The following is a 22,680-nucleotide window of genomic DNA, read 5'->3' as shown; positions in this document are numbered from 1 at the left end:
ATTGTAAAAGATGAATATATATATATATATATATATATATATATATATATATATATATATATATATATATATATAGTGCCTAAAATACAAAGAAAATGTGTGATCTTTAACAGGCCTTTTAGAGATCATTTCATTTTCATTTTGCTTAACTGTTCACAATAACAGTAATTTTGACCAGGGGTGCCCACATTTTTCCATGACACTGTATATCATCATCCTCATCCCATAATATATATGCTATATGAAAACCTAAAAAAAAAAAAGTATACCAACATACCTTCACTTGCCGAAAGAACATTTCAGGGTTTTTTGCACCCAAATGAACATACAACCAACGTAAAGCGACATGGGACAAAGTCCAAAAAGATTCAACCAAGGCTGGGATAAGGGAAAATATGGCTTTATTGATAGGATGCCTATGATTACATATAATCAAATTTAATATGTTAATTATGTAAAAGACTCAAACAAAAATAAATATAAATTAATAAAAGCTTGCACACACTGACAATATATATATATATATATATATATATATATATATATTATATATAGAGCAAAAACCTACCAACAGGATATAGTCTATATCTATGTATAATTATATGACTGCACCATAGAGTAAAAAAAAAAAATATACCGTATATACTCGAGTATAAGCCGAGATTTTCAGCCCAAATTTTTGGGCTGAAAGTGCCCCCCTCGGCTTATACTCGAGTCACGGTAGCGGTGGGGTCGGCAGGTGAGGGGGTGAGGGCGCTGGGGTATACTTACCTAGTCCCAGCGATCCTCGCGCTGTCCCCTCCTGTCTCCGGCGCTGCAGTTTCTTCCTCTCTTCAGCGGTCACGTGGGACCGCTCATTACAGAAATGAATAAGCGGCTCCACCTCCCATAGGGGCGGAGCCGCTTATTCATTTCTCTAATCGGCGGTGCCGGTGACCGCTGATAGAGAAAGAAGCTGCGGCACCGAAGACAGGAGGGGACAGCGCGAGGATCGCCAGGACTAGGTGAGTATGTTATATTCACCTGTCCTCGTTCCAGCCGCCGGGCGCCGCTCCATCTTCCCGGCCGGCGCCTCCATCTTCCCGGCGTCTCTGCTCTCTGACTGTTCAGGCAGAGGGCGCGATGACGCATACAGTGTGCGCGGCGCCCTCTGCCTGATCAGTCAGAGCAGAGACGCCGGGAAGATGGAGGCGCCGGAACGAGACGCCGGGAGCTGCAATCAAGGGAGGTGAGTATGTGTTTTTTTTTCTTTATTGCAGCAGCGGCGGCACAAATTTATGTGGAACATCTATGGGGCACAGTGAACGGTGCAGAGCACCGTATATGGCACAGCACAGCTATGGGGCACAGTGAACGGTGCAGAGCACCGTATATGGCACAGCACAGCTATGGGGCACAGTGAACGGTGCAGAGCACCGTATATGGCACAGCACAGCTATAGGGCACAGTGAACGGTGCAGAGCACCGTATATGGCACAGCACAGCTATGTATGGGGCACAGTGAACGGTGCAGAGCACCGTATATGGCACAGCACAGCTATGTATGGGGCACAGTGAACGGTGCAGAGCACCGTATATGGCACAGCACAGCTATGTATGGGGCACAGTGAACGGTGCAGAGCACCGTATATGGCACAGCACAGCTATGTATGGGGCACAGTGAACGGTGCAGAGCACCGTATATGGCACAGCACAGCTATGTATGGGGCACAGTGAACGGTGCAGAGCACCGTATATGGCACAGCACAGCTATGGGGCACAGTGAACGGTGCAGAGCACCGTATATGGCACAGCTATGGGGCACAGTGAACGGTGCAGAGCACCGTATATGGCACATCTATGGGGCACAATGAACGGTGCAGAGCACCGTATATGGCACAGCTAGGGGGCACAATGAACGGTGCAGAGCACTATATGGTTCACACCTATGGGGAAATATGAACGGTGCAGAGCACTATATGGCACAGCTATGGGGAAATAATGATCTATTTTTATTTTTGAAATTCACCGGTAAATGCTGCATTTCCACCCTAGGCTTATACTCGAGTCAATAAGTTTTCCCAGTTTTTTGTGGCAAAATTAGGGGGGTCGGCTTATACTCGGGTCGGCTTATACTCGAGTATATACGGTATATATATATAAACAACTTTATATATTATTTCAAAATATTGTGAATTAAAGGGCAGTTTAATATATACAACTGAAATATACTGTGCTAAATTAAAGTGACTAGTGCAAAACAGGCAGCAGGAGGAGGGAGATAAATTTCCTGACTTATATCAATCTCTCTGTTGTACCACCCAGATAATAAAACAATAAAATGTGTAAGTAAACAATGGTGTAATTATAAGTTAATAAAAAAGACCCCCGACGAAGGAAAGAAGAATCGTTCCGAAACGCGCGTCGGGTAGTGCGCACACTGGCCTAACCACCGCAGGTACATATTGACTAGATTCATGGCACCAATTTGTTAGAACTCTTGATTCATGGGTACCACTTAGGCTGATTATTTGCACTTGTGCACTTTATCTAAACCATTACCGATAGTCACTGTGTATTTGAAGCCTTTTTCAATTCATATTAATTCCCTTTATGGTTTAGTCCCTGGAGTGGACATGGATAAATAATAGCAGGATAGGGTATATATCTATTTATCTCTCATTTTGTCCCCTCTCTCTCCCTTTTTATACTTTGCACTTTGTCACCTTAATTGGCACATTTGCACATTGGATTTTGTGGCATATGCAGTGGATTGTTTCCCTAATCAATTTTTATTAACTTATAATTACACCATTGTTTACTTACACATTTTATTGTTTTATTATCTGGATGGTACAACAGAGAGATTGATATAAGTCAGGAAATTTATCTCCCTCCTCCTGCCGCCTGTTTTGCACTAGTCACTTTAATTTAGCACAGTATATTTCAGTTGTATATATTAAACTGCCCTTTTTTCACAATATTTTGAAATATATAAAATTGTTTATATTTTTATTTATTTATTTATTTTTTACTCTTTGGTGCAGTCATAATTATACATAGATATAGACTATATCCTGTTGGTAGGTTTTTGCTATATATATATATATATATAGCTTTTTTTTATATATATATTGTCAGTGTGCGCAAGCTTTTATTAATTTATATTTATTTTTGTTTGAGTCTTTTACATAATTAACATATTAAATTTGATTATATGTAATTATAGGCATCCTATCAATAAAGACATATTTTCCCTTATCCCAGCCTTGGTTGAATCTTTTTGGACTTTGTCCCATGTCGCTTTACGTTGGTTGTTAGTTCTCCTTCACAGTGGGCTTTCACTGTACTCCTGCACAGCGCACCCTATATATATCTTTTGGATATTCTTTTATTTTAGATTATATTATTTTATTTTTTTATTTTTTTGTTTATAATCTTGGGTGTACTGTGTTATATATTTACCCAAATGAACATGCAGTGCCTTGTGAAAGTATTCGGCCCACTGGAACTTTTCAACCTTTTCCCACATATCATGCTTCAAACATAAAGATACCAAATGTAAATTTTTGGTGAAGAATCAACAACAAGTGGAACACAATTGTGAAGCTGAACAAAATCTATTGCTTATTTGAAATTTTTGTGGAAAAACGAAAACTGAAAAGTGTGGCGTGCAATATTATTCAGCCCCTTTAACTTAATACTTTGTTGTGCCACCTTTTGCTGCGATTACAGCTGAAAATCGCTTGGGGAATGTTTCTATTAGTTTTGTACAACGAGAGACTGAAATTCTTGCCCATTCTTCCTTAGCAAACAACTTGAGTTCAGTGAGGTTTGATGGAGAGTTTGTGAACAGCAGTTTTCAGCTTTTTCTACAGATTCTCGATTGGATTGAGGTCTGGACTTTGACTTGGCCATTCTAACACCGGGATACGTTTGTTTGTGAACCATTCCATTGTAGATTTTGCTTTATGTTTAGGATCATTGTCTTGTTGGAAGACAAATCTCGGTCCCAGTCTCAGGTCTTTTGCAGACTCCAACAGGTTTTCTTGAAGAATGGTCTGGTATTTGGCTCCATCCATCTTCCCATCAATTTTAACCATCTTCCCTGTCCCTGCTGAAGAAAAGCAGGCCCAAACCATGAAGCTGCCACCACCATGTTTGACAGCGGGGATGGTGTGTTCAGGGTGCTGAGCTGTGTTGCCTTTACGCCAAACATATCGTTTGGCATTGGTGCCAAAAAGTTCGATTTTTGTTTCATCTGATCAGAGCACCTTCTTCCACATGTTTGGTGTGTCTCCCAGGTGGCTTGTTGCAAATTTTAAACAACACTTTTTATGGATATCTTTGAGAAATGGCTTTCTTCTTGCCACTCTTCCATAAAGGCCAGATTTGTGCAATGTATGACTGATTGTTGTCCTATGGACCCACTGTCCCACCTCAGCTGTAGATCTCTGCAGTTCATCCAAAGTGATCATGGGCCTCTTGGCTGCATCTCTGATCAGTCTTCTCCTTGTTTGAGGAGATGAAAGTTTAGAGGGACGACCGGGTCTTGATAAATTTGCAGTGGTATGATACTCCTTCCATTTCAATATGATCGCTTGCACATTGCTCCTTGGGATGTTTAAAGTTTTGGAAATCATTTTGTATCCAAATCCGGCTTTAAGCTTCTCCACAACAGGATCACGGACCTGCCTGTTGTGTTCCTTGGCCTTCATGATGCTCTCTGTGCTTCAAACAGCACCCTGAGACTATCACAGAGGAGGTGCATTTATATGGAGACTTGATTACACACAGGTGGATTATATTTTATATTATATTACATATCATCATTAGGCATTTAGGACAACATTGGATCATTCAGAGATCCACAATGAACTTCTGGAGTGAGTTTGCTGCACTGAAAGTAAAGGGGCCGAATAATATTGCACACCCCACTTTTCAGTTTTTGAATTTCCACAAAAATTGAAAATAACCAATAAATTTCGTTCAACTTCACAATTGTGTTCCACTTGTTGACTTTTCACCAAAAATGTACATTTAGTATCTTTATGTTTGAAGCATGATATGTGGGAAAAGTTTGAAAAGTTCCAGGGAGCCGAATATATTATATATTATAGTTCTCATGTGAATGCATAGCCACTTAGTCTTGCTTAATATTTGTAATCTCTTTTGCTCCAGGTTGTTTTTATTAAAAGTCATTTTTTTTAGGCTTATGCAAAACTACAAGTGAGTAAACCAAAAATAAGAGATGGGATGGAAAAAGTGGTACATACTACAGAGAATTTCTTCCCATGCGAATGTCAAAGGACTAAGGTGAGAAAAAGTTTAATCTCATCACAAATTAAAATTTTAATTGTTATTTAAATACTATAGGAAATAAATGGGCTGTCTCAATATTACAACTGATTTCCACGTGCCATATCTGGAAATTAATGGGGTTGTCCGGCCTAACGGTATATGTCTGTAGTCACACCACGTGAGTGCAGACTTATGAATCCCAATATAGCGTGCACTGCGAGCTGTGAGGGTTCTCCAGTGCTTGGAGTGGGCAGTTATGTTAACTGTCCCAAGTATGCGATTTTCATACTTCCAGCTATATTCGGACTAGATGTGTCTGGACTCACTCAATGCACTTGCATTGAGTAAGACTGCCCAAATGTTCATCATGTGACCACATGTATGCAAATAACACATTTGCGGTCATACGCCCACCTCTCAAGACACAGGCCCTAGAGAGTTCCCACAGTGCACAGTGGGCACTGTGAGAATTCACAAATCTGCAGTCACATAGAGTGACTGCAGACTTGTAACCTAAGGCCAGGCAACCCTTTTTAGAGATTTAAATTGCTGTCATACATAGAGGCAGTGAAGCAATGGCATTCTGTATGATTTCATTATAGGAGATATTTATGAATGTTGTTATGCAGTTTTAGGTTTCTGCGCTATAAGATGGACTTCATGCTGTACAGCATTTTCTTATATACAATGTACCGTATATACTCGAGTATAAGCAAACCCGAGTATAAGCCGAGCCCCCTAATTTTGCCACAAAAAACTGGGAACACTTATTGACTCGAGTATAAGCCTAAGGTAGGAAATGCAGCAGCTACCGGTGAATTTCAAAAATAAAAATAGATGCTCCATACCGTTCATTGTTGCCCCATAGATGCTCCATATAAAACTGTGCCACATATAATGCTCCATACCGTTGATTATTGCCCCATAGATGCTCCATATAAAACTGTGCCATATATAATGCTCTAAACCGTTCATTATGGCCCCATAGATGCTCCATATAAAGCTGTGCCATATATAATGCTCTGCACCGTTCATTATGGCCCCATAGATGCTCCATATAAAGCTGTGCCATATATAATGCTCTGCACCGTTCATTATGGTCCCATATAAAGCTGTGCCATATATAATGCTCTGCACCATTCATTATGGCCCCATAGATGCTCCATAGAAAGCTGTGCCATATATAATGCTCTGCACCGTTCATTATGGTCCCATATAAAGCTGTGCCATATATAATGCTCTGCACCATTCATTATGGCCCCATAGATGCTCCATATAAAGCTGTGCAATATATAATGCTGCTGCTACAATAAAAAAAAAAAAATCACATACTCACCTCTCTTCGCTCAGGACGCCGGCACTTTCAATATTTACCTGCTCCTCGTGCGGCTCCGTCTCCAGCACTGACGCTCAGCAGAGGGCGCGCACTGACTACATCACCGCGCTCTCTGACCTGAGCGTCACAGCCAGAGGATGCTGGAGACGGAGCCGCACCGGAGCGAGGAGCAGGTAAATATCGCGCAGCGCTCCCCTCCCCGTACACTTACCTGCTGCTGGCGCGGTCCCTGCAGTCCCTGCTTCTTCCACCGCTGCATCTTCTTCCTGTACTGAACGGTCACAGTTACCGCTCATTGCAGTCATGAATATGCGGCTCCACCTCTATGGGAGGTGGAACCGCATATTCATGACTGTAATGAGCGGTACCATGTCACCGCTCAATACAGGAAGTAGATGCAGCGCTGGAAGGAGCAGGTACTGTAGGGACAGCACCAGGAGCAGGTAAGTATAATTAGACAGCCCCTGCTCCCCCTCCCGTGCCGACCCCCGGGTATGACTCGAGTGTAAGCCGAGAGGGGGACTTTCAGCCTAAAAAAATGGGCTGAAAATCTCGGCTTATACTCGAGTATATACGGTATGTTGGAAAAAAAAGTGTAGCAAGCTTTTACAGAATCTGTCTTCACTCTGTACAGACTTTACCAGTGAACACAGAGTTTACAAGAATGAAAGATCAGTCCAGGAAGAGGGAAAAAAGCTAATTTCTCTAAGATATATAACAAAGTTTCTTATTTTCACGTTTATTATTGATTCATGAAAGAAAAATTACTCTTTAACTGTGTGGACCTAGACACTTTATTGCTTGCACCCGTTTTGTGGAGATTTACGGCAATTCCAAAAGTGTGCCTCTTTTTCTCCACTATATTGAAAGGTTTTCTTGTATTACAGCACTTTTAGGCTCTGCTCATTTTTTACTTGTGTAATTCATTTATAATAAAAGTCAAAATGGTCTCCCAGATGTACCTGATAAACCCCCACTGGCTCATAATAGGGGTCAGTTGGGGTCTGCTTAAATGCTCAGTGTCAGACTGGGGTGCCAAGGGCCCACCAATAACAACTCCAGGGCCTCATTTTTTAGCTACATGGAAATATGACTTTATCCTCATTCACAAATTTCTATAGCAATAAGATGGGTTGATTGTTGAATTAAAAAATGCTGCCTTTGTCTGCACATAGTGAATCAAGTGTACTGTTCCAAATACTGCTCATATAAGAGGGTGGTGGCCCACTCCTGCTCAGGAGCCCCCTGGAGAATTCTCCTGCGGGCCTGTCCGAGCTTGGAGTTAAGCTCATCATACATTTTAGATGGCTGTCGGGTGAATGATGGTTCGGCTGATTGCTCAGCTGGCAGCCATTTTGGCCATCTCTCCTATAAACATGTCTGGCGGCGGTTTATCTCAGGGAAATCAAAAGGATCAGCAATCCAAAATTGGTCGTACTGGATCCTTAGCTCTCCAATAGTCATCTGTTTGAGTCCCCATAATTAAAGTCTAATGTGTATGTGGAGCTTTACACTGTAAATACATAATGGCCTAACTCTGAGTGGTGAATTTGTAAATGTACTTCAATGTGCTTTATACCTCTCCTAAATACAAAGTGTTGTGTATAATGTGTTTTCATATTTAATTGATCTTATAATTACTACTCCAATTACAAAAATAGTTGGGATGCTGTTGCTTGTTTCCTTTACATTTTATACAGCATGTAATGATTTTGAAATCTCTTAGGGTGCGTGTCCACTGTCCGGATTGCCGGCACTTTGGACGGAGCAGAAAACTCGCTCTGCCCAAAGCGTATCCCCCTTCTGTACGCGCGTTGAGTCCAGATGTGTTCATTGCACACATCCGGAATCGCCGCACCCCATACATAAGGCCCTGTGATTTACCTTGCGGCAACGGAGCATCGCCGCAAGGTAAGCAGACATGCTGCTGTCTAAAAAGACGCGTCGCATGTCCATAAAAGCAGGGCCCCCGGATGCGTGTTCGCACGCATAGTGGAAACAGGATTTCATAAAATCCCCTCCACTATGCTGTAACATCTGGACGCTGCGGTTGTATGCAGCGTTCAATCCGCAGCTAATCCGGATGTAATCCGGCCCATGGACACATACCCTTACAGCCACATATTCACAACAGAACACAGAACACATCAGAAGGTGAAACTTAGACATTTTTCTATTTTAATTAAAAAAAAATAACTAATTCCGAAATTTTTCGCAACAATGCATCTTAAAAAAAAAAAAAACAGTCAGGACAAGGCCATGAGCAGCATCTCTTACAACAGTCTGTAAACATCTGAGTATTGAGACCAATTGCTGGAGTTTTGGGATAGGAATATTGTCTCATTCTTGTCTCATGTAGAATTCTAGTTGCTCAACAGTCCTCCTGAGTCTTCTTTGCCGGAGTTTTCAATTTGAAGCACCCAATATGTCTGTCGACCTTGTCCCCTGTGGATATGGATTTCTCCATAAACTCTGAATCTTTTGATGATTTTAGGCACTTTAGATGTTGGGATATTCAAAGTCTTTGCATTTTTACGCTGAGGAACATTTTTTCTGAAATTGTTTCCCAATTTTTAGATTAATTTGTTAATAGATTAGTGAACCTTTGATCAGCTTTGTTTCTGAGAGACTCTGCCTCTCTAACATGCTCTTTTTATACACAGCCATGTGACTTAGGTGAAAATTGACCCTCCAGATGTTTTTCATTAGTACCACTTAATTTTTCAGCCTTTTGTTAACCCTGTCCCGTCTTTTTTGAGATGCCTCGCTGCCACGAATTTATAAATTAATTGTTTTTTTCAAATGAATGGAAAAATGTCTAACTTTCTCCTTCTGATCTGTGTTCTATATTCTCTTGTGAAAAAATAAGGTTGTAAGAGATTTCCAAATCATTGTATTCTTGTTTTCTAAACATTTTAGAAATAGATTTGGGGATCTAAAGCAGTTCAGTGTTTCCATTGAATCTGTACCCTGCCCTGTGTACACTCTCAGCCAGGAGTTGTGCTTTCCTGCCACCTGAACTGCGCACCTCTTGGTGCTCAGCTCTTGGGGAGGGGGAACAGGGTGTCTGATTGGTGGGGGTCTCAGAACCTGTACTCCGACTAATCCGCATGTAATTTTATAAGCAGTGAAATATGAAAAAAAAAAATAGAAAGTTTGTTACTTTTTTTTAAAGCGAACTTGTCATCAGGATTTTTGCAGACTAAACTACAGGCATTGTCAGGTTGGTTCTGTTACACTGATTAAAATGATACCTAGGTTGAAGCATTTTGTCTTATGGTTCTTGTTTAATCTTTGTAGTTTTGAGTTAATGAGATTCTCGTGCTTCGGGGCAGGCTTGTGAGCTGATCTTTTTTTGATGCTCTGGCCTTATAGTCATAACCTTCATTAACTTGCCTCCTAATTTAAATACTGCACTTGCGCAGATAATATTGTGGTCTTTAGAAAATTTTTTAGCTCCAGCAAAATGGCATCAGCACATGCACCGTAGCATCTATCGCTTGCCTCTTTGCATCGGCTGAGGAAGAATGATAGACACAGAACGATCACTAGTAGATCAATCTGTCCCCATACAGTATCATGTTATCAGCAGCATATCTGCAGTTTTCACTGGGTGATGTGCTGCTGAGAACAATTTTTGTTTCAGCATAAACAATCCAATCACTTGATGAATAGGCAGCATTTTGCTCGTTTAGTATAATGCACTCCATAGTCCTCCACATAGTATAATGCGCACCTCATAGTCCTCCACATAATGCACCCTATAGTCCTCCATATAGTATAATACACACCCCATAGTGCTTCATACAGTACAAAACACACCATAGTCCTCCATGTAGTGCAATGCAGCCCCCGCAGGAGTATAATTATAGTCTTCCAGTATTATGGCCACCACGTACTCATTGATTTACAAAAAAAATAAATAACTACAATGCTCACCTCTTCTCATTCCATGCATATATAAGTTTTTAACACTAAGGTTTGATACGGCTTTAAAGAAGGCTACTACTTGCGATATAACGCAATTTTATTTTAAAGTACAAAATTAAAGTAATAGTATGATTGCGTACACTTTTGTATATTTTAACATACAAACGTTAAGTACATATAAAGATTAAATACATAAAATGATTAAGTACATATAAAGAATAACTACATATGCTACATCAACACCAAGGAGCTTTTAAACATCATTCATCTGGAATGTCACAGAAGCAACCCCTGGGAAATTCTTAACACTTCATGGGCGGCCCCACTTATGCAGGTGTCAACACTGTACACATATAAGTATAGGTACCCAAGTTTCTGCTTCTATCCCAGTCATGTGTCTTTGGCCTTATATAGTGATTTACACTATGTAGTAACTCTGGTTTCACCTTCCCCCTCCAGTGGCCAGCTTTCAAGATAAGATAAATCACAGATACCAGGCAAACATCAGACGATGGGCAATAAACCCATAGAATATAAAAGACCACAAGGATCAGATAAGTCCAACACAGACAGAGGTTAAATAACCTTTATTTTACAATAACAAGCAACAAACGTAGTGAAACAGAACTATTTGTGAGGTAAAGGCTTTCAGACAATAAACAAACAGTTCTCAAGATTGTGTCACTATGCTGTAAATATATGACCAGCAAGGCTGCTCTCTCATGGTCTGAATGCATTCTGTATATTTCAATGGACTCAAAATATCCATTTTTATATTCACGCTACACCGCATCAGCGTGTCTCCTTATCTTAGCAGCTCCACTGTCCGGCACAGCGTGGTGTGCAATGACATCATTGCGCCCGTTGTGTCACAGGCAGAGGGGGATGATGGGAGGGGGAGCATCACGTTATGCCTTCTGCTCCATCATTGCTTTCAACTGTATCGGCATTTAAGCCCCCATGACTCCCATAGAGGCCGCGCGATGTGCTGCTATTTGCAAAATGCCGCTGGCTGGGGGCCCCTTAGGTAGTGGGGGCCCTAGGCAGATGCCAGGTCTGCCTGCCTCAAATGTCGGCCCTGCCTGTTACTTAGCAAAATCAAATTCTGATGACAGGTTCGCTTTAAATTTGTCAAAGCAGAAACTTAAGCAAAATTACCAGGAATGAAAAGCTCAGCATGAGACATTTTTTCCTCCCAGCCATAGTATGATCAATGACAGAGAAGAGAGAGAATGCACAATTGGGTCATTCTGTCGCCTTTTGGGGGTTGATACTACTGCTAAATAAAAGAAAGTAAGCAGAAAGAATCAAACTAATTGTGTACTTTTTAGATAAAAACCTGACTCCTTTTTTTCATCTTGCAGGTCAAGGATGAGCTTTGACTTGAACAGATGCTTCACATGGGCCTTCTTTTCTCCGCAGAACACTATATGGAGTTTGGAGGATTAATATGGCAATGACTATTTTGTATTCTTTTACTGCATTTGTTACAATCAGCACAGTGCTGCCACACATTGCACAATAATATTATGTCCTATTTCTTAAAGAAAGATTTATTTTAAGTAAGTCTTCCTGTTTTTACCTTTTAAATTGAATGTCAGAACTTCTTCCCCAGAAATGTGTGCCATATTATATCATATGTTACTTATTGCCTTGCGAGACTGAGCTACACAAATACTCGGCTGCTTTTCACAGAATTTAGATCAAATTCATTGGCCTGATATATGACAGTTTGGTTGTATGACTAATTTCTGCCACAATAAACATTGCCAAATGCTGTGGTCTTTAAAAGGTGATACAAGTGTTAAGAGCATGGCATTTTCTAATGTCTGATTTGGTTGCATTTATTGGTTTACACCAGGAACACCAGATTATTGGAACATAACAAGGTAATTGACATTTTAAACAGGCTGGTGGGCAGTAATCCTGGAAAGTGACCAATCATCTCCTCTGGCCAACATAAATCTCCTGTCTGTCTTCCTTTTCCTGTCCCATCATAATATCGCTACTCCTTCATTGGCCAGTCCTTTCCCCTCACAATCATAATCTTACGAGACTACTCCCATGAATGTTAGACTGACTTCATGTGAACAGAAGACTGTCTGATGTTGCCCACTGCCTGTTAAGGTGATTGTACCATGCACAACGTACATTTAACCCCTACACACAAAGGCCAATTTCTTATTTTTTGTCTTTGTTTTTTTACAAGAGCCATAACTTTTTCATTTTTCTGTCCAGATAGCCGTATGAATGCTTGTTTTTTTGTAGGACGGGTTGTACTTCTGAATGATGCCATTCATTTTATCATGAGATGCACTGGAATCCAATTGTAAGGTATGGTTGGCGCACAACGGCTTAGAGACTGGGTGCTCCTTGGCTAAATTTGTAAACATAAGAAAGATAAACCAGGCACTTCAATTCAAGGTGAAATGATTATGCATTTATTAGCATCAGTAAAAAAAGATCTGTGTGCAATGGTCCAAGGTTTCGGTCACATGACCTCTTTCACAGCCTACAAAATAAATACACATAAATGTTCGACTTTAAATAAGAAACCAAACCACAAAATAACTTGGAATCCTAGATAAATCTAAACACCTAAACAACAAGGATCCCTAAAATGTAACCTTTATTAAACAACAATTAAAAAAACTCTCTTATCATAAAAAAAAATAATAATAATTATACAACAAGTAGTGTACCTGTTAGGTCCTAGGGAGTCACTACGCTTAATCCTACCTAACAGTGGAGGTTGGCACCCTAATTTACTGCGGTAGGCGCCCCCACTCCGCGTCAACTTACCCCTCACAAATCCCTAGAATTCCCTAGATAAGGAACCCTAAAAAAGTCTAACAATATCCCTATAGGAAAAATACTACCTGACAGTGGGGGTAGGCGCCCTAATGTGAAGCGGTAGGCACCCCCACTCCGCTTCGACTGACCCTAGGATCCCTACAAAGTCCCTAAATCGGGATAGAAAGATAAAGAAATGTGCCCAAAACTCCCAATCACCCCCAAAAAATAGAAAACCAAACAAAAATTCAAAAACAGTGAGACAATGTCTCAACACTTGCAAAGATGCACCCAGATATTCAGATATCAGGCATCTATAAAATGGAGCAGAATATGCCCCGCAAAAATTACAGCAAGTAGGTGAATTAAATGCAACGGTCTCAATATAGGTGAATGAGATGTAACAATATCAATATTGTCCATATAGAGTAAAAAAGAAAGCGCTCATATAATATTAATAAAAATAAGCAGGTGCTCAAGACATATATGTTAATGAACAATACCCTTACTGTATCATAGTGTGCACTATAACATATTACATCCAAAAGTAGCAGTAATAGGCAAATACTCAGGACATATAAGCAAACGAATGTAGCATACCGTAAAGGTGCATACTGCAATGTAACAAATCAATAGAAATAAATAAAAAAAGCAGCTCAGGGCATGTGGATATAGCAATGTATCATACCCTTTCTATTTAAAGTGCACACTGCAGTATAATAAGCCAATTAAGCAACTCATGGCATGTGAATAAAACAATGTCTCATACCCTTATTGTTTAAAGTGCACGCTGCAATAATATGTCAAACAGGACCCACAAGCCTGGGGCCCCCAGAGAGGCAATGTTTCTTAGGAAAGGACACAATCATCCCAATTATTGTAAGGAAAATGCCATAACATTGATACTCATCTGCAGGCTTGTGGAAACCTTATGGTACCGCTGGATCACCAATCACATCAAGCGCTGAACAGCAGTCTCCCCAAACAATGCCCGACGCGTTTCCCATATATATATATATATATATATATATATATAGCGGGGGTTCATCAGGGATATACGAAGCTGATATGTAGCTGCAAAAGATAGGAGCTGTGGACTCACCATGCGTCTCCTTATAAATAGTAATGCACAACGCGGAAGCATGTGAAGCATGCCGGTTCCAGAGCGGTCCCCAGAGATGACGTCATCAAAACGCCGTAAATACAGATGGAAAGCAAGATGCGCGTCACACAGAGTGCCGTGCCATGATGGCCAGCGCATGCGCAGAGCGTAGTGGCGTCACAAAATGTGAAGCGCCACCTAGCCAGAGCGGTCCCCAGAGATGACGTCATCAAAATGCCATATATACAGATGGAACACAAGGTGCGTGTCACACGGAATGCCGCGCCATGATGGCCGGCGCATGCGCAAAGCGTAGTGGCGTCACAAAATGTGAAGTGCCACCTAGCCAAAGGCGCTGTCAGAGCAGGTGGAACGCATATTGTGTGCCACACTAAGACCGGCGCTTGCGCAGAAAATAGAGACCTAAAAATCGCCCACACTAATATAATCCACAATGGAAAGGCACAATGGTGGCGGGCATATACGGCACCTCATGTATTAAAGGACTGCAAGGCACATAACATGGGAACCACCTCCAAAAGAGTACTGGAGGAATGCCAAACAACTAAAATTGGCACAAATTGCGCGACTAGACCAAAATGGATAGCGCATGTGCAAAAGTATATCTGCGCAGGGGATGCATAATTTAATGCCTAATAGGTTCAAATAGTATGTGCAAGATAAAGATAAATCCGCACATATGGCGCATACCTAGGTGCCTCACATATAAATAAAGTCAAAACTACTGGGTAATCTCACACAATTAATTACTAAAAAAGAGGAAATACGAATAGTCCACACATAATCACAAACCAGGTAAGTATCCACAGCAAAAAAACAAAAAAAACGGACAATAAACAAAACATGAAAAGAGAAGTAAAACAATCACATATCAAAAAGATAAGACAAAAAATATAAAAACTGTATCAATATACATGGCTAAAGCTCAGATTATGCAAGACCTGACAGATGGCTAGATAAAACTAGTGAAAGTCAATTGTTCATTGAGACCCGAAGGACTCATGGATCTCAATATATAGATCCATCTTGTTTCACGTTGTATTATCTTTTTATCCCAATCGCCTCGTCTCACAGAGGGAGGGATAACCTCAATAACACTGAATTTTAGGGAGCCAGGGTCACCTCCATGTTCTTGGATAACATGCCGTGCTATTGGTGTATCTCTGCAGTGCCGAATATCTCCAAGGTGTTCACCAATGCGAACACGAAGTTCGCGTTTAGTTTTGCCCACATAATCCTTAGGGCAAGTACACGTGCAGAGATACACCACGCCCACAGTTTTACAATTGGCAAACTGTCTCATAGAAAATGTCCTGTTGGTAGCCGAACTTTTAAAGGTACTGGAAACATTAACATGCTTGCAGAAGGAACAACGTCCACACCTAAATGTACCAGTGGATCTATTGTCCAACCATGTACCCTGTTTTTTTGGAGGCACAAAATGGCTCTGGACATCATTGTCCCTAATTGACCTCCCCCTCCTATACGTGATTGATTGATGTGAAGCCACAAAACCGCTTATGTCTGGGTCAGATTTCAAAATCTGCCAGTGCCTCCTGAAGATGTCAAAGACTCTCCTAGACTGGTCATCAAAAGTGCCAATTAGGCGTGTCATAAAATGTAAAAGCTCCTATCTTTTGCAGCTACATATCAGCTTCATATACCCCTGATGAACCCCCGCTATATATATATGGGGGGGAAACGCATCGGGCATTGTTTGGGGAGACTGCTGTTCAGCGCTTGATGTGATTGGTGATCCAGCGGTGCCATAAGGTTTCCACAAGCCTGCAGATGAGTATCAATGTTATGGCATTTTCCTTACAATAATTGGGATGATTGTGTCCTTTCCTAAGAAACATTGCCTCTCTGGGGGCCCCAGGCTTGTGGGTCCTGTTTGACATATTATTTCAGTGTGCACTTTAAACAATAAGGGTATGAGACATTGTTTTATTCACATGCCCTGAGTTGCTTAATTGGCTTATTATACTGCAGTGTGCACTTTAAATAGTAAGGGTATGATACATTGCTATATCCACATGCCCTGAGCTGCTTTTTTTATTTATTTCTATTGATTTGTTACATTGCAGTATGCACCTTTACGGTATGCTACATTGGTTTGCTTATATGTCCTGAGTATTTGCCTATTACTGCTACTTTTGGATGTAATATGTTATAGTGCACACTATGATACAGTAAGGGTATTGTTCATTAACATATATGTCTTGAGCACCTGCTTATTTTTATTAATATTATATGAGCGCTTTCTTTTTTACTCTATATGGACAATATTGATATTGTTACATCTCATTCACCTATATTGAGACAGTTGCATTTAATTCACCTACTTGCTGTAATTTTTGCGGGGCATATTCTGCTTCATTTTATAGATGCCTGATATCTGAATATCTGGGTGCATCTTTGCAAGTGTTGACACATTGTCTCACTGTTTTTGATTTTTTGTATTTTTGTTTGGTTTTCTATTTTTTTGGGGTGATTGGGAGTTTTGGGCACATTTCTTTATCTTTCTATCCCGATTTAGGGACTTTGTAGGGATCCTAGGGTCAGTCGACGCAGAGTGGGGGTGCCTACCGCTTCACATTAGGGCGCCTACCCCCACTGTCAGGTAGTATTTTTCCTATAGGGATATTGTTAGACTTTTTTAGGGTTCCTTATCTAGGGAATTCTAGGGATTTGTGAGGGGTACGTCGACGCGGAGTGGGGGCGCCTACCGCAGTAAATTAGGGTGCCAACCTCCACTGTTAGGCAGGATTAAGCGTAGTGACTCCCTAGGACCTAACAGGTACACTACTTGTTGTATAATTATTATTATATTTTTTTATGATAAGAGAGTTTTTTAATTGTTGTTTAATAAAGGTTACATTTTAGGGATCCTTGTTGTTTAGGTGTTCGGACTTTAAATAAATCAGACCAAGAAAACATAAATATATACAAAAAAAAATGAGTACACAGAAGAAGAACATGTGTCATGACTGTTGTCGGGCGTCTGAGCAACAGGGGCTACTTCCTTCTCCCTACTGCTAGGGGCAACCTTGCTCGCCCTGCCCTGCTCCCCGGATTACTTTGGTGAAGACGCTGGAGTCACGTACCGTGCCTTAGCTCCTGAATCCACCCTCAGTCTCTACCTTTCCCAAACCCAAGGAACAGTGGAGTAGTACTGTACCGTAATACACCAAACAGACTAACAAAGGTAATATGAATAAGGATAAAGGAAAATACCAATCATACAAATATACACATATAAACAACAAAGGTAAACATCGGGGAGTGGAAGATGAGGTTAAACCAAAGTAGGAGAAGAAAGGCAATTATTACACACTCAGCCACCAGGAATTTCAAGTCTCCATACTGGCAAAATTTTCAGGCCCCCTTCAGACTCTGCTCAGGCTCCACCCCAGCTCTGCCTCTAACCTGCGAAATTTCCACAGTCCCACCATTCACTCACAGAAAAACTCCACATCTGCACCACGTTCTCATCAATCACACATTATCAGTTCCCATCTAACACCAGATCACATACATAGCCAGCAGCTTTTGTAAAGGCTAAAAGATTTTTTTAAGCCGCCACTACGAATAGGTAGACTCTTTTGGCTGGACTCTACTCTACTCTAATAAATATTTGTTAGTATACCCAGTACTCTTATTAGGTATATGTTTTTATATGTTTCTTTAAGGGAATATGTCACATACATTTCTAAAAATGAACAATAATATCACATACAAGGGACAAATACCGTCACACCATAGCTGGACCACATATTACTACCACACAGTGACCTATAAAGCCTATACATACAAGGCCAATATCCACACAAAAACACAATTAAATGTGGAAGAAACAGGATTAGATTCAGTGCCAAATTAACGAAACTCAGAGAGCATGCATCACCAGGAATCAATGAATAAAAAATATACAACTTTATTAAAGATAAATACATAAAAGTACAGGGGATGTGACAGAGGTTAGCCAAAACATAGATGGGAATACACAAAGGAACCAGGCAGCAACAGGTGTATGTAAATTTGGAAGTTAATAAGATTGCTCCATAATTAAGAGTGTGCCAAATATTAGTAATATTACAGAGACCAAAGTATAGGTGCACACCTCAGAACAAACGGACACCAGAAAGGCTGTATACCACATCTGGAGATCATTACAAAAGTATCCAAGACTTGATCAAACGATCATGATATTTACCTGGAGGTGCCTGGGAAGCCCCGGAAGAAGGCTTGAGCGCCGAAACGCGCGTTGGGGACGGTGGGTCTCACAGGGCTCCAGGCAAATATCATGATCGTTTGATCAAGTCTTGGATACTTTTGTAATGATCTCCAGATGTGGTATACAGCCTTTCTGGTGTCCGTTTGTTCTGAGGTGTGCACCTATACTTTGGTCTCTGTACTATTACTAATATTTGGCACACTCTTAATTATGGAGCAATCTTATTAACTTCTAAATTTACATACACCTGTTGCTGCCTGGTTCCTTTGTGTATTCCCATCTATGTTTTGGCTAACCTCTGTCACATCCCCTGTACTTTTATGTATTTATCTTTAATAAAGTTGTATATTTTTTATTCATTGATTCCTGGTGGTGCATGCTCTCACACAGTGACCTATAATACCACATACAAGGGACAAATATGGCCACACCATCGCCGGACCACATATTAGAACCGCATAGTGACCGAATACTAAAATACTGATCATTAATATAAAAAAAGCACAATACTAATTTTACCATAAGTGCCATTATACACAGGAGCTTTGTATACAGTACAAAATGTATAGTATTATTATATTTTATTATTATAGCGCCATTTATTCCATGGTGCTTTACATGTGAGGAAGGGTGCTAGTGTACACGTAATACAGTGATCACCGGTGACAAACACAGGAGCTCTGTATATAGTGTCAGTGTATAGGTAATTCAGTGATCACCAGTGACATACACAGGAGCTCTGTATACAGTGTACAGGTAATACAGTGATCACCAGTGACATTATACACAAGAGCTCTGTATATAGTGTCAGTGTACAAGTAGTACAATGTTCACCAATGACATTATACATAGGAGCTCTATACAGTGTACAGGTAATATAGTGATCATCGGTGACATTATACATAGGAACTCTGTATATAATGTCACTGCACAGATAATACAGTGATCACCGGTGACATTATACATAGGACCTCTGTATATAGTATGCCGTGCATGGTGTCAGCACACAGGTAACACACTGACTCTCTAGTTGAAGTCCTTCATCGCTTTTCATCTTCATCCAGCGCACACCGCCATCACTTCTTCCAGCCAGGACTCATCTCTGCAGAAAATAACAGTTATCTAGAGCACATTCCCCATCTTCTACACTAGGCCAGATGAAGAAAAAAGTGACCGTGATGCCCTGCACAGTAACAGGACCTCTCTTCCCTCACACTGAAAACAGTATCCTCAAAAATAATGTCCTTTAATTAGCCCCTAAAGTAATAATATCCCACATTTTGGACCCCACGTGTCCTCCCATTCTGCCTCATGTCTCTCCATACTGCCCCCATGTCTCTCCATATTACCCCCATAGTCATCCATAATAGTAATAGTATAATGCATCCCATAGTCATATAGAGTAGTATAATGCAGCTCCATAGTAGTATAATGCACCCCATAGTCATAAAATGCACCCCTATAGTCACATATAATAGTATAATGCACCCCATAGTCATATTTAGCAGAATAATGCACCCCCATAGTAAAATAATGCACCCCATAGTAATATTTAGTATAATACACCCCCATAACAGTATAATGCACTCACATAGCAGTAAAATGCACCACCATTGTATAATGCACTCGGTAGTAGTATCATGAACCCCATAGCAGTATAATGCACCCCTATAGTATAATGCATCCTCATAGCAGTATAATGCACCTCCATAGCAGCATTATGCATCCCTATAGCAGTATAATGCAGCCCCCATATCAGTATAATGCACTCCTATATCAGTATAATGCACCCCCACATCAGTATAATGCACCCACACATCAGTATAATGCAGGCCCATAGCAGTATAATGCTCCCCCATAGCAGTATAATGCACCCCATAGCAGTATAATGCAACCCCATAGCATTATAATGTAACCCTAGTAGTATATGCACCCCTATAGAAGTATAATTCACCCCATAGTGTAGCTTTACAAAAAAAAGTTTCCCCTTACCTGGCCAAGGTCCAGCGGACCGTTGTTCCCAGCGACATGTGCGCTGACATCAGCTGCCGGACTGTGATTGGCTAGCTGCTGTTAACTGTTGTGGTAGATTCCTCCTGCACGGCAACAGATTTTAAATGAACGTGCTTCTGAGGACGCAAGATCAGTTTCTAAAGCCACAGGATCCTGACGCTGGAGACCGGTGAGCAGAAGAGAGGGGGCCTGCTGCCCTGATGGCGGCCCTTACAATAGTCACAGATAAATCCATCAAATGCCTTCCCCAATAACAACACCAACACCCTCCAGCCATACAGCATAAGCTACTCTGAAAATGAGTGCTAGAAAGGGCCTAGTTCAGATGGGAGTGGCTAACAGTGAACAGCTGAGAGCCTTAACTCAGAAAAGCTTCCAAGAGCTGTCAACTGAGCAGATTAACTCCTGCACTACTAAAAAAAAAACCTTACACCTTTTTATATTTTACACTGTTTTATATGAAGTGCTTCTAACCAGTGCAGGAGTAGAAGGAATCAGATGCTGGTGTCTTCTGGCCCCTCTTTGTCGCGATAAATCAGTAAAACCATGATTCAAAATGTAATACATAGTTATATGAAAACAAATTCATGACTATATAGAAGCAACAATTTTATCCATAATAGTTAATATGACATCTGTACATCATCCTTAAAATCATATAAAATACTAAAAAAAAAAATGATACCAAGGGAAAAAGAAAAACACAAAAATTTTTTCTGGAGAACCGAGGAGAAGAAAAGAAAAGAGAGGAAGAGGAGAGCAAAATAAGGACAAATAAAATATTTACAGAATGGAAAAAAAATCAATAATTGTGTAACATGGCATGGAGGTGTGTTATGATAAGGTAATTCAGTACCACAATGAACATAGAAGTCAGAGCACATACAGTGACCTGACAATAACCCAAAAACATAGAACGAGCTCTGAGACGTGGGAACTCTGCTGACCGCAATCCCTAATCCTCTCCAACCACACTAGAGGCAGCCGTGGATTGCGCCTAACGCTCCCTATGCAACTCGGCACAGCCTGAGAAACTAGCTAGCCTGAAGATAGAAAATAAGCCTACCTTGCCTCAGAGAAATACCCCAAAGGAAAAGGCAGCCCCCACATATAATGACTGTGAGTTAAGATGAAAAGACAAACGTAGAGATGAAATAGATTTAGCAAAGTGAGGCCCGACTTTCTGAACAGAGCGAGGATAGGAAAGGTAACTTTGCGGTCAACACAAAACCCTACAAAAAACCACGCAAAGGGGGCAAAAAGACCCTCCGTACCGAACTAACGGCACGGAGGTACACCCTCTGCGTCCCAGAGCTTCCAGCAAGCAAGAAAAAACAAAACAAGCAAGCTGGACAGAAAAAACAGCAAACAAAATAGCAAAAGCAGAACTTAGCTATGCAGAGCAGCAGGCCACAGGAACGATCCAGGAGGAAACAGGTCCAATACTAGAACATTGACTGGAGGCCAGGATCAAAGCACTAGGTGGAGTTAAATAGAGCAGCACCTAACTACTTCACCACATCACCTGAGGAAGGAAACTCAGAAGCCGCGGTACCACTCTCCTCCACCAACGGAAGCTCACAGAGAGAATCAGCCGAAGTACCACTTGTGACCACAAGAGGGAGCTCTGCCACAGAATTCACAACAGTACCCCCCCCTTGAGGAGGGGTCACCGAACCCTCAACAGAGCCCCCAGGACGACCAGGATGAGCCATATGAAAGGCACGAACAAGATCGGGAGCATGGACATCAGAGGCAAAGACCCAGGAATTATCTTCCTGAGCATAACCCTTCCATTTAACCAGATACTGGAGTTTCTGTCTTGAAACACGAGAATCCAAAATCTTCTCCACAATATACTCCAACTCCCCCTCCACCAAAACCGGGGCAGGAGGATCAACAGATGGAACCATAGGTGCCACGTATCTCCGCAACAATGACCTATGGAATACGTTATGTATGGAAAAA

At 41.0% G+C, this 22,680-nt stretch overlaps 1 protein-coding gene across 7 annotated transcripts in view; it reads left to right on the top strand.

Annotated features, from left to right (window-relative positions):
• Positions 1 to 22,680, top strand: part of POGLUT2 (protein O-glucosyltransferase 2) — a 279,270-nt gene that overhangs the window by 184,754 nt on the left and 71,836 nt on the right. Inside the window, exons 9-10 of one of the 7 annotated variants that reach the window (XM_069757958.1) lie at positions 5,191 to 5,295; positions 11,911 to 12,337. The exons of the other annotated variants lie outside the window; for them this stretch is intronic. Of the exons in view, the coding sequence (XP_069614059.1) occupies positions 5,191 to 5,295; positions 11,911 to 11,928 (123 nt within the window). The 3' untranslated portion in view covers positions 11,929 to 12,337. Of the gene's footprint in view, positions 1 to 5,190; positions 5,296 to 11,910; positions 12,338 to 22,680 lie in introns of those variants that run through there. 7 annotated transcript variants of the gene reach the window in all.

Source organism: Ranitomeya imitator, chromosome 3 (genome assembly GCF_032444005.1).
Source record: "Ranitomeya imitator isolate aRanImi1 chromosome 3, aRanImi1.pri, whole genome shotgun sequence".
Lineage (NCBI taxonomy): Eukaryota > Metazoa > Chordata > Amphibia > Anura > Dendrobatidae > Ranitomeya > Ranitomeya imitator.
Note: the sequence above shows the minus strand (reverse complement) of the source record. Positions and strands in the feature narration are given on the sequence as shown.